Below are 13,421 nucleotides of genomic sequence, written 5' to 3' on the forward strand. Positions count from 1 at the left end.
TTCTGTATGGTGTGCAAGGGGAAGAGATTAATGGGGGGGGGTTAACACCATAAATTACAATACTGGGTGACACCAACCCTAGGGATGCCACTGGCAAGTCACACTCTCTCAGCATCAGAGGAAGACAATGGCAAACCCCTCTGACCAAATCTTGCAAACTTGATAGATTCACCTTAGTGTTGCCTTAAATTGGGAATGATCTGAAGGCACACAACAGTCTAGAGCAAGTCAAGCCTGAATTCTCACAAGAAGCCAAGATGATTAATCTGAGGCTGTCTTACTTGGACGTATCATGAGGTGACATGATTCAATGAAAAGTTAATAAAGCTCTCTAAAGTGGAAAGGGAAGAGGAAAAGAGAGACTACACTACAGGTGGATTAATTCATCCAAGAAAGCCATGGTTCCTGAGTTTGCAAGACCTGATTAAGGCAGCTCATGAGATTCTTGGAGATCTTTCATTTGTAGGGCTGCCATAAGTCAGTGTGACAGAAAATAACAGCAACAATAGGTCCCATTATATACATAATGATCTTGAGATCTGCACTTAAATATTGAAATAAATGTTTGATTTAGATCTGTGCAAATCGTTGTGCTAATGTCCTGTAGTATTATGTGTTGCATGTGAATTTAATTGCCACTGCCTTGTGGATGTGGTCCTGCTTAGAACTCTAGGCTGCTAAAACAAAAGAGTGTTTTTGTTTTGTTTTGTTTGTTTGTTTGTTTTGTTTGTTTGTTTGTTTTGTTTTTGTATGATTTGGTCATTGAGAAGAATGGACCCTAAGTAGTGGCCTTCACTAGCTGGGCAGCATAGCACTAACATCCAGCCTGAACTGGTAGATACTAAAAAGAGGGAAGGAGGGAGAATTGTCATTTTATTCATTTTGGCATCTTAAAATATTCACTGTAGTGAAGAGAATGAATTTAGTTTTAACTTCATGGTATGTACGTATCTCTTCTTCCTTCATGAGCAGTCAATTAATTTTTTTGCTATTTCTGTTTTCCCACTAATCTACCATCACAGTATTCATGAAATCTCACAGACATTGTGGAGTTTAATTTTTTTCCTCTTTTATTTTCCCTAATCATGTAGTACCTTGTATCTCAAGAGATGCAGGTCACTTCCAAAGTGATAGGCACTCAATCTAATACTGTAGTTTATTATTAGCGGGAATTATAGAATTTTGAGTATATACTTGTAAATATTCACTTAACACCAGTAAACCTATGAGGCTGATGTGAAGCTGTCATGTCCTATTTTGAAACTGTTGTGATAAGGTCATAGGTATGCGGATTTGTAGAGAAAACCCATAATTATGCCCTACATTCACAAATCTTGGTTATGCATTTTCATTTTCTGTATTGGGGAGCTGAAGCTACACAAGCACACCTCTTGCAGTATTAAGCCCTTAGTGCCCCCCCCCCCAATTAGGAGCCCTGGTGGCACAGTGGTTAAATGCCTATACTGCAGCCACTCACTCACAAACCATAAGGTTGTGAGTTCAATCCCAGCTAAGAGGGCTCAAGCTCAACTCAGGCTTGCATCCTTCTGAGGTTACTAAAATGAATACCCAGGTTGTTGGGGACAATTAACTTACACTTTGTGTAAGTTAGGGAGTGCTTAAATGCACAGATAAGTGGTATATAAATGTACTTGCTATTGCTTCCTGTTAGCAGCTGATAGGGAGGCTTCAAGAGATTCAAGTAGTCTGCTTCTCAGTCAAGCAGTCTAATAGGGATCCCATCTCCACCTTCTGAGTTCGCCTCTTCGAGAAAAAACAGAAGCATTGCATAACAGAAAGGCGGCTTCTTCTTCTTCTTCTTCTTCTTCTTCTTCTTCTTCTTCTTCTTCTTCTTCAAGTAATAGCCTCCCAACAGAAACCTCCCTCGCTTCAATGAGGCATTCATCACATCTTTACTCACTTGGCCAGTCATCTGGCTGCTTTCAGAAGTCAGGGAGGGCAAGGATCCAGTATGCATGTGGTGGCCCCCTCTTCTCCAAGGATCCTGTCCATGACCTCAGACTGCACAAATGGAAATGTATCCAATAATACAGGACAAGCAGGTGCCAAGATTACATCCACTGGATCCATGTTACTACAGCATCCAAGGCAGAAGATCCGAGTGATTTTGTCCTCAAAGTTTCTTACATATTCTTCATAACAAGCTGTCCAGTGGTCTTTACAGTCAGCCCTGCCCATACGCAGGGGATCCATTCCGACCCACCCCCCCCCCCCCGCGTATGGGGAAAAGAGCGCATGCTCAAGCCCCATAGGAAATAATAGGGCACATGCTCATGGGGCACATGGCACGAGTGTGCACCCCATTATTTCTTCCTGGGCTTGCCTTCTGTGTGAGCTCAGCTACGGAAGGCAAGCCCGCCTGTAAGAGGGGCCAACTGTATTTCCTCCTTGTGGGCCAGAGTGTAAAAGGCCAACGACCACTTAAGACAGTTCTGCAGTGAGCCCTTAGTATCTGCTGGGGTTTGGTTCCAGGAGTCCCTGTGGATACTAAAATCTGTGAATGCTGAGACCCATTAAAAACAATGGTATAGTAAAATAGTATCCTTTATATAAAATGGCGAGATAAACGTTTGCTTTTGAATTTATATAATTCCATAGTGTGTCCTGCAGCCTGTGGCACTAGATATTACTTGGGACAGCCCCATGGTAGACATGAAGTCCGGAGCTGCTCCTGACAGAGCAGTCTCCACATAGATTTTGAAGTCTCGATACAATAAGCAGAGGGGACTCCAACAACATTATTGAGACCATCTCTACCAGCTCAGGAAGGGAGACCTTGAGTAGTGGGATGGACAGTACACCATCCCTATTCTGTCCCAGCTACCCTCTTTCAAAAACACACACTCAAACCAAGCACATTGAGACATGGACACCTGGTGAGGGAGATGGAATCCTGATAATATCCTATGAGAACCACATGTTAGCTCAATAATGGTAGAAGTTGGTTTAACAGCCACCTTTACATTTTACAGATGCACAGTCAAAATCCATTTCATAAGTGGATAATGTCAGGATAGCTTCAAAGCCTAATAATTAGTGGTTTTACTGGTTATTTAGTGCTAGAGCTTTTTGAGCCAATATAGGCCTAAATCCAATTGCTAGTTCCAGTTAGAATAGACCCAATGAATCAGTTATTCAATTGTAAGCTTGCAACAAGCATAAGATAAACTAGTGGAGTGTACAAAGGAATTCTAGAAAAAATATCAGCATGTGCTGTATAGATGATACAAGGCACTTGACTGCATAGGTTATAAAGCTATGGATTACTCTTAAGGTCATGGGGAGTACCACCACATCTGATACTCCTGATGAGAAATCTGTATTTAGGATAAGCTCCCACTGTAAGAACACTGGAGAAACAAAATGGCTCCCAGTCGACAAAGGGGTCATGGAACCCTGTTTGTTCAACTTGTATATAGAAGATATGATGATAAGAGCAGGTTTAGACTTAGAAGGAGGAGAAGTGAAGGTAGGAGGAGGGAACACCAATAACTTAATATATGCAGATGACACCACACTACTAGTGGAAAACATCATAGATTTGGAACAGTTACTAAGGAAGGTCAAAGAAAGTGCAAAGGCAGACTTATTGTTGAACATAAAAGAAAGCAAAAATAATGACCATGAAGGAACTACATAAATTCAGCCTAGATAATGAGGAAATCAAAATAGTTAGAGTTCCTGTAACTAGAATCAAACATTAATCAGAATGGAAACTTCAGTCAAGAAATCAGAAGAAGACTAGGAATGGGAAGGGCAGCTATGAAAGAACTAGACAGAATCATAAAGAGCAAATACATACACCTGAATACTAATATTAGAATCATCCAAGCCATTGTATTCCCCATCATATGTGGATGTAAGAGCTGGACAGTGGAGAAAACCCAATAAGAAGAAAATGAACTCATTTTAAATGTGGTACTGGAGAAGAGTGTTGAGGATACTGTGAACAGCCAAAAAGACAAACATGGATCTTTGAACAAGTGTGAAATAGCCAGGATGATCAAATTCAGACTGTTGTACTTTGGCCACATCATGAGAAGTCTAATCTAAAGGTTTGCCATGAGTTGGGGTTGGCTTGAGGGCAGTTAACAAAAAAGTCAACACTTGATGCAATCAGTTTGCTTTAGTAGCGAATGGCAATTGAGTTTAGGCCTTAATGATGAAATATTCAATAATAGGCTGTGGGATGTGTTACTAGGGTTGCATTTGAGTTCTCTTTACTGATATTTTATTTTTTTAAACTTTTAGCTCTTCTCACTGATGGAGATGAAGCCTCCTATTTCTCGTGCAAAGATGATTCTCATTACTAAAGCTGCCATTAAAGCTATTAAGGTGAGGTGGTAAATAGTATTTTTCCCTTCTGTTGTATTTTTTTCTTTAGATTTACCTTTCACATTATTTTGGACTTATCTGGTGTATAATTTTGTGTCCTAAAGAAAGCTAAAAGTGAATTTCATTATCGTTGTCCTTTTGCAAATTCTGGTGAATTTTACCAATTTTTTAAAATACATATTTTGATCAAAGTTTTTTCCTCATTTATTAACTTGATTTCAAGAAAGTATCTTAAACATTAAATAATGTGAAGCAGTTCTAACATTTCTAATCAAATTTTGTTTAACTCTCTTTCAGCTTTATAAGCATGTAGTCCAGATCGTAGAGAAGTTTATAAAAAAGGTAACTGCAGTTTTATGAGTGTTTTAATGAAACTGTTTTAATTGTATTACATGCTTTTGGCTGCAACACCTAAAAGGTTGGTCACATAGGTCATGGAACACATTTATTTTTGGTTGCTCCATAGTTACAGATTTAAAGGGTTTTAATTTTAGTTTAATTTTAATGGGGTTTAAATTAAAGATTGGAAGGAATTTCTTGATAGTATCAGTGACAGAAGTAGGGTGGTTGAATTCTCCTTCGTTATACATTTTAAAGCATAGATTAATTAGATGGGCTAATTGTCACAAATGCTGTGAATCCCCCCCCCCCCCCCAGTCTACAATCCTATGTGATACCCATTTTCCTCTGGACTGTGCAATATGCACTTTGTTTCATTATTTCATTGTATTGGACTGTTTTTATCTCCTAGGGTTGAGGAGAACAAAAAAGTGATTAGCATTAGATAATCTGTTGGGAATGTTAGAATTTGTAAGTGAGTTTATTACATAGTCCAGAATTATATGAAATATTTATATGAAAGATTACCTATTTGTAAATAATTATTGGTGTCCTTAGAAATATTTTGAATGTAAAATCAGAAATTGAAAAAAATCAAACCCGTAAAATCATGATGTGCAAATTTACAATAATTTTTAATCTATTCGAAGGACTGGATGCACATTGTATCTTTGTCCCATTTTTCAAGGATGCCTTTTAAAAAATAACCTGAGAAACCTATTCCTTCTCTTTTTGATGTAGCATAGGAGGGTGTGTTGCTTGAGAGGGAAGGAGAATAAAGGCCCTCAATATCTATAGCTCTTCCTTTCTTGCTTCTCCAGGCCTGCATCAGCACTGCATAAATAAACCAGTTTGACACTGCTTTAACTATCCTGGCTCAGTGCTATGGAATTCTGGGAATCGTAGTTTTGTGAGACATTTAGGCCCCATACAGACTGCCAAAATAAAGCTGCTTTGGGTCACTTTGGAGGTATGCTGTTTAAATGATGCATGCGTCCTAAGAGTCCAGATGCTGCACCAAAGCTGTGCTCCAGTCTTTAGGACTAGATTGTGGCTTTGGTGCGGCTTCCGGACTCTTAGGACGCATGCAACATTTAAACAGCATACCTCCAAAGTGACCCGAAGCAGCTTTATTTTGGCTGTCTGTATGGGGCCACAGCCTTCGCTGTCAGAGAGTTCTGGTGCCTCAACAAACTGCAGTTCCCAAAATTCCCTAGCATTGAGCCATGACAGTTAAAGTGTTGTGTGAATCTGGATTATTTCTACAGTGTGGATGCAGCCCAAGTCACAGTCCATTACCTTGATAATACTAAATTATTAGGTTATAGATCTTATAATAGGGTTGGAGGGGTGTATATCCCCCTGGAAGGCAGTACACCTGTCCCTATATGTTTTGGAGAACCTTGAGCTGTTTAGTCCCAAGAGAGGCCTTTATTTAACATGGAGGGAAACTGGAACATGCCCAAAATATGTTGAAATTACTTCCCACATTTTGTTCGTTTGTTTTTTAAAGGGTGGGTCACAAAACAGACTTGGGAGGCTGCAGTTATCACTTTCCCCATTTGGGGATTACAGTTTGGAACCTAGAGATGTGCTTAGTTCTAGCTTGAATTAGCTTTATTTTGTGTACAAGGTTGTTAAATATTTGTCTTTGTAAAACTCCTGCGGCTTTGGAGAGTCTCAATGTATCAAACTTCTGATACATTGTAAGCTAGAAAATGATTTTCTGAATATGTGTGTTAAGTTTTTCTTTTGAGTTTTTGGGTGTCTATGGCGGGTTACAGACCGCCATTAAAGTACAGACTCAGTCCATACTAGGGTTAGGAAGGTGCGGTGCTTCCGCACCTCCCTAACCCTAGTACGGACTGAGTCCGTACAAAATGGTGGCTCCCCTTCCACAAGGGGGCCGCCATGATGACGTCATGACTGCGCCGCCTCTACACGGGGCGGCACGGACGTGATGTCGTCGGTCCGCGCCAGGGCGCCTAGGGCACCCTTTCTGCGGACCAGGAAGGAGCTCTGTTTCGGAGCTCCTTCCTGGTTTGCGGCGGCGCTTTGCTTTGCTGGGCGCAGCCTTCAGACGGCTGCACCCAGTGAAGCAATGGAGAAAGGGGCCAAGCGGCCCCTTTCTCCTTCCCGCCGCTGCGGGGTGTCCTTGAGGCTTGAAGCCCCAGGGACACCCCTTTTCAGGCTGCGGGGAAGCGGCGTCTTGCTGCTTCCCCACAGCCTGAAAAGCGGCGGATCGGGGCCTCAGCGGCTGCCGTTCTGGCAGCTGAGGCCCCGATACATCGGGGAAAGGGGCGGGTGCAGCCCTTCCCAAATGGGCGGTCTATAACCCGCCTATCTTATGAACCAAGAGTCTGAGGAAATCCTGAGTGATATATTGGACCAAGTGGCATATCTTAGAAGTGTGTCTCCCCTCCACACAATTGCTGTAACATGTAACTGATATATATAAGATTGTCCATCTTATTTTCTCCGAAGTCCATGCTTGATTTACGTAGGTGAATGTAGATAGGTATTATCTGATGTACACACCATTCAGTCTAATATGCACTAGACGTGGAGTCAGGGCAAATTGGGGCAGGGGCAATGATCGTATTCGATTGCACATTTATTATGTCCACATGCCTGATGGGTGATTGGGTTCCTGGCATCTCTGTTAAAAACAGAATAGCATTCGTCTTCAGGTTCCAAGATACTGCAGTATCCTTTCTGTTGCATAGCACGTGTGGCTATGTATTCCTTTCTACCTTGTTATTAATTTGTAACTCTCTCTGAGAGGCAAAATAGATGTCTAGAATGAGCGGCTTGAAGCTGCCTCTTCCAAAGGCAGATTGGGGCCATGGCAACCGCACGCCATGGTCCCAGTCTGCCTTGAAGCTGCCCAAAAGCGGAGGGGCAAAGAACTGCTCCTTTTTTGAGTGGGAAAAAGCCAGCTTTGCTCCTGCCTGAAGCCAGCTTCATGATGCTCCAGCAGTGTGTAAATGCCGCACCACCGGAGTGTCATAAAACATGACCCCCCCCCTGTAAATGGCCAAGCAGCTTCAGAACACATGGTGTATAAATGCCACGCTCCAAAGCTGCCTGGATGGTGACACAAAAGGGCCGTCTTGTTTTGACCCTTAAGTTAATATAAATAGGTCTGTTCTATGTTAATAAAGAAACATATGTTTGTATGTTGAATATGAAATGACTAATTGGGAACTATGTATTATCTCAATTTCTTTCTTCTTTTTTTAATTTTAGTGTAAACCAGAATATAAAGTTCCTGGATTATATGTAATTGACTCTATTGTTCGTCAGTCTCGTCATCAGTTTGGAACAGACAAGGATGTTTTTGGGCCAAGATTTTGTAAAAATATAACTGCCACATTCCAGTATTTATATCTCTGCCCATCGGAAGATAAGGTACATTTGAAAGCTTTTGATACAACATTGTGACTTGTAAAATTATATATTTGCTTGTTAGAATGGTGAAGATGGAAGCACACAAGTGTAAAACTTGCTCTCATCTCAATCAGCTATTTAAAAATTGAGGTGTGGGGGAGCATTTTGTCTCAAAATTGTCTAGGCCTCAAGTAAGCTAATGAAGTTTTTTTTTAAAAAAATGTTGACACTTCTTATTTGAACAGAGTAAGATAGTTCGTGTCCTGAACCTATGGCAGAAAAATGGAGTATTTAAAATAGAAATTATTCAGCCTCTCTTGGACATGGCAGCAGGAGCTAGCAGCACAGCTTCAGTGACTGATGATGCCACTAATAATGAAGGTAGGAAATTTTTGTTGGGTGATCTGTTAACCATGAACATTTTAGCTGCTTTCTCCAGAAATGTTGCAGAGGAATTATTCTGCACAGAAAACCCATTATCTGCACGTAAAAAGATTTTTTGGGGGCTAAGCCCTACCATATTTTTTGTCACATACAGGGAGAAGACTGCATTATTAAAATACCGTATATACTCGACTATAAGTTGACTTCAAAGTCAAAGGCAGGTTTTGGGGCCAAAATTATGGATTTTTCCATGACCTTGAATAAGTCGAGGTTAAAACTTGGAGGCTTCTTCATTGTGTGTATGTGAGCAAAAGGGACTCTAATTGAGGCTTTTTGCTTCAGCGTTTCAGCTTTCATTTCAGCCTTCACTTCCCAGTAATATCAAATAATACAAATAGTAATATCAATCACTCACCCAGGACTCTTTCTACTTGGCTCAAAAGAGAAAGAAACTGTTTTCCTGACTGCATGCGGAAATCTGAAAGAGCCGTTATCACCTTACTATACTGACCCATAAATAAGCTGATCTGAGATTTTGGGTCAATTTTTGGGCATAAATTTTTCGACTTACAGACTAGTATATACGATACAGAGAACACTTAGGAATTTATATTGCACTATAGACCAAACTATGTGTGACAAAAAGTAATTAAATATTGGTTGTGTGATTTTGCATGTTTATTAGTGTAGGAAATGTTCTGTAGGGATGGGACCTGATTTGGATCCTGCCTGTAATGAGGAATGGGATTTTATCTTGCAGTCCTGGTTGTCAGTATCTAGCCCACCTGTGCTGCCATTTACTAAATAGAAAGCAATCATGCAGTTGCAACTTTCATGATTATCACCATTTTTAGCTTGGCTCCATCAGCTGAACCTTAAAGGAATAGCTACAGATATATATTTGTGTGACCTTGTAAATGGAATACACGTTCTGTTCTGTAATATACAGTACTCCCTTCCCTTATGCAGGGGATCTGTTCCGGACCCTCCCCCCCATGTATCTTGGAACCCCCCCATGCTCGCACCCCATTGAAAATAATGGGGCGTGTGCACATGGCGCCACAAAAAGTGCGCATCACAGGTGTGTGTGCCATTCATCATTATATTGTGCATATGCTGAAAGCTGGGGATGGCATGGGCTCACTGTACATGATGGCAACAGGGGCATAGGATGATGTGGCAACATACCATCCAATTTAAAGTATCTTGATAAGAAAAGCAAAAAATAAGTCTCTGGCAGTGTTTATAAGTAGTCTACAAGTTGCCCATGTGTGCTTTTGCTTTAAAAAAAACCTTAAAGGGTAAAGGTATACATGGAAAACAGTTACAATCTTATGTTGTATTTAAATAAATTATTTTGTAGGTTCACCACCTCCTACCACAACAATTCCATCAGAGCCTCCCCAGGTTTCTTCTAATTCAGTACCTGCTGTGCCACAATTGCCCAGTTCTGATGCTTTTGCAGCTGTAGCTCAATTATTTCAAACTACACAAGGACAACAAGTAAGCATAAGAGTTTTTATTTGAAAATATAAACATAAATGTATGCTAGTAGAGTGAAATCAATTTTTTGCTCTTCACTGATTACATCTGGTCTGAAAATAAATCATGGTTTTAAAACATTTACTTATATTTACATCCTCCTTTCTGTCAAGTGAGAATTCAAAATAGCATACATTCTCCGCCCAGCCCACCCCCATGCTTCCAACAACCCCATGAAGTTCTTCAGGCTAAGAGAGAGTGACTGGCCCAAGGCCACCTAGTGAGTGTCATGATTTAGTAGGGCTTCAGCCTGGTCCTTGCAAATTCTTCTAGCCTACTGCTTTAACCATTACATCACATTGGTGTAATATGTGACTATTTCACTATGTAATTGACCTTGACAATTTATTAAGGAAAGGACCAAGAGGCCTCAACAGGAAACTGTCCCTTTGACTGGCCCAGCAGCTGGGTATATCTAATCATGCTGTGCTAGTACTTTTTTGAAGGGCTGATAGACTTTATGCAAATACACATCTTGTAGTTATCATGCTTTATAGTGTTTCTGTGTCAAAGAGTTCTAGCTCCTTTTCATATTCTGTCTTTAAGAATCTACAAGACAGAGGAATTGGAGGCACAAGTGTTCTATATATTATCTTGTTCCATAACACTCTAGAGTATGACTGGTGGGAGGGAAAAAGGGATCGCCATATTCAAAAGCAGCAGTAGATGTAATATATTACATCATTGGTTTTGTTTTATGTGTTCCTAAACCCATATTGAGAAATATAGTTTTATTCTTAGTTGCAACAGATCCTTCAGACTTTTCAGCAGCCTCCTAAACCTCAGTCTCCAGTGACAGATAATAATGTGATGACTCAGGTCCACGCTATTACCACTCAGCTGCAAACTACAACAACACAATCATCAGAACAAAAGCATGATTTCCCAGCCCCAGAACAAAAGACATCTTTTGATAAGGTAATATTTTTAAAGATTTTGAAAACATAGGAATTATGAAAGAACTAGATCCTTGGCCTCACACCTTTCCTCTTCTTTTCTTACTGCATGTGACAATTCATTTCCCCTTTTCCTGATTTGACATAAACCACAGCGTGCTGTTTCAGAACAAAAAGCACATTGAAATAATACCATAGTTTAGATGGAATATGCAGACCTTAATCTGTAGGTTTGACGAATTGGCAAACTGTCTTAAAGGAATGAGGAATTTCTCCATTTGGGGAGAGAAGGGAATTCACAAATTCAATGCACATAATGAGTATGTAATGCAAACTTGTGGAGTAGCATTGTTGTTGAACCATGCCAGTGAGAAATGTTCCTTTTATATTATCTCTTATAAGTAAGATGTTGTGATATCTTCTAAGTTGCTTTTGCATAGTAGATTGTATAGTCCAAGTTTTAAGATTTATATATTTTACCAGATAACCTTTGGGTTTTTCTGGCATCAGGACTATGTAGACTGTTGGTTGAGAACCTCACCATGTATCCTAATTCATTTGATGTGGCGCAAACAGAAGATCCAGAGGAGCAAATATTGTACTTTAACGTGAAACGTTCTGTGACTACCTAAAATAAATCTATTGTTTATGTGCTTTCATAGCTAGGTGTTGATTATATCATATGTCAGCATGTCATTCAGCCGCCATTGCACAGTCCTGTATGTATAGTGTTGGCTATTGGTTCTGCAGGGCTTGGGATGAAGTTGGTTAAATCATGGAGGGTAAATGCACATTTTGTCCAACAACAATAGTAATTTTATTTCTTACCCACCATGAATTGAGGCAGGGAACAACAAAAAACTAACATACAACAGACAATATCAGTTAAAAGCACACATCATTTAAAAGCACACTTCAGTTTAAAAGAACAATTAAAACAAGTACACATTAAAACAATCAATCCATAGTTTAAAAAATCACAATTTAGGCCTGCTGGAAGAGATCGGTCTTTATTGATGATTTAAATTCGGATAGCATAGACAGCTGTCAAATCTCCTCTGGCAGGTCATTCCACAGTCTAAATGACTGTTCAATTCCAAGAGAAATAGGAGTATTGGAACTAGCTATCTGCAATTTTAATGGCTACTGTGTATATACTCATGTATAAATCTACAGATTTAAGTCAAAAATTGACCTAAAATACCTGTCGACTTATCCATGGGCTAATGTAAGTACTGTACTTTAAATCTTATAAAAGAAAGGAATCATTCCTGGGTAAAAACCAAGAGTGCAATCTGTCTTGAAAGTACTGACTCCCTTCTGTTCCCTCATTTATCAAGCCTTTAGTGTGAGCATAAACAGTTTTGCCCACTGGAATTCTGTAAGTTCTTTGGCACTATTTTCCTTTGTTCATCCTTTAAATCCTTTGTTTGCCCCTATGTTTTGCCCTTGACTTATCCATGGGTCATATCAAAATGCATAATTTGGGCCCCAAAAACTGCCCTCGACCTATACATGAGATGGACTTATAGTCAAGTATATACGGTAGTTTTAGTAAGATCACAGTTACAGATTTTTTTAAAAAACCTTTCCCAATCAACAGATAATTGCAGCATCACTCTTTGTTCTTTACTCTTGTTTTAATTTACTGCTCTACAACCTGGGGGGGGGGGGGGCAAGAGAGAGAGAGAGCACACACATATTCATATCATGCTGTTAGTTTCTGAGCTAATCCATACTGCAGAAATAAAGCAGTTTGACACCACTTTAATGCTCATGGCTCCATCCTATGAAATCCTGGGATTTGTAGTTTGGTGAGATATTCACCCTGGTGTGTCAGGTCTGGTGCTTCACCAAAACAGTATGGATTCTTCCTCTGTTCTGTAGGTTTTATAGTGCGACCCTGTTCCAAATCAAGGGTGAGCAACTGTGGAGTGGGTGGGGTGGGCCATTTTAACTCATGTCCTTAACGCTTGCACCCCTTCCCTTAACACAGCGGTTCCCAACCTTTGTTGGGCCGCGACCCCCATTCTGGGCGAAAGTCCCACCCGCGACTTCCCTCATTGGTTGGGAGGCGAGGAAGGGGCTGGACTTTCGACTGCCTGCAAGCCCCAGCGGGCATTGCGGCCGGATGTCCCGCCCCTTTCCGGCCTCCCAACCAATCAGGGAGGCCACCGGGGAAGAAGGGGCAGGACTTCAGCCGCAAAGGGCGCTGGGGCTTGCAGTCCCATCCCCCTCCCCTTCTCCTCGTGGGTGCCTTCGATGTCACCTGTGAGGAGAAGGGAAGGGGAGGAGGCGACCCCGGCCCTTTTGCCTTCTCCTCACGGATGCCTTCGATGGCACCCGTGAGGAGAAGGTAAGGGGAGGAGGCGACCCTGGCCCCTTCTCCTTGCGGTTGCCGGCACTGCCGGCACATGCAAGAAAAAAGTGAGGAGGGGGAGGCAGGGGGGAATCCCAACCTGGCGACCCCCAAGAAAGGGTCGAGCGACCCCCAGGTTGGGAACCCCTGCCTTA

At 41.0% G+C, this 13,421-nt stretch overlaps 1 protein-coding gene across 4 annotated transcripts in view; it reads left to right on the plus strand.

The window, feature by feature from the left end:
* Window positions 1-13,421, plus strand: part of SCAF4 (SR-related CTD associated factor 4) — a 69,681-nt gene that overhangs the window by 17,089 nt on the left and 39,171 nt on the right. For all 4 annotated transcript variants that reach the window (XM_089512103.1, XM_089512105.1, XM_089512106.1 and 1 more), the window contains exons 2-7: window positions 4,273-4,356; window positions 4,654-4,698; window positions 7,945-8,106; window positions 8,331-8,466; window positions 9,833-9,972; window positions 10,753-10,929. In XM_089512103.1, coding sequence (XP_089368229.1) covers window positions 4,273-4,356; window positions 4,654-4,698; window positions 7,945-8,106; window positions 8,331-8,466; window positions 9,833-9,972; window positions 10,753-10,929 — 744 coding nt within the window. The remainder of the gene's footprint in view (window positions 1-4,272; window positions 4,357-4,653; window positions 4,699-7,944; window positions 8,107-8,330; window positions 8,467-9,832; window positions 9,973-10,752; window positions 10,930-13,421) is intronic.

Source organism: Sceloporus occidentalis, unplaced genomic scaffold (genome assembly GCF_023333645.1).
Source record: "Sceloporus occidentalis isolate IW3139 unplaced genomic scaffold, rSceOcc1.0.p SCAF_2, whole genome shotgun sequence".
Classification (NCBI taxonomy): domain Eukaryota; kingdom Metazoa; phylum Chordata; class Lepidosauria; order Squamata; family Phrynosomatidae; genus Sceloporus; species Sceloporus occidentalis.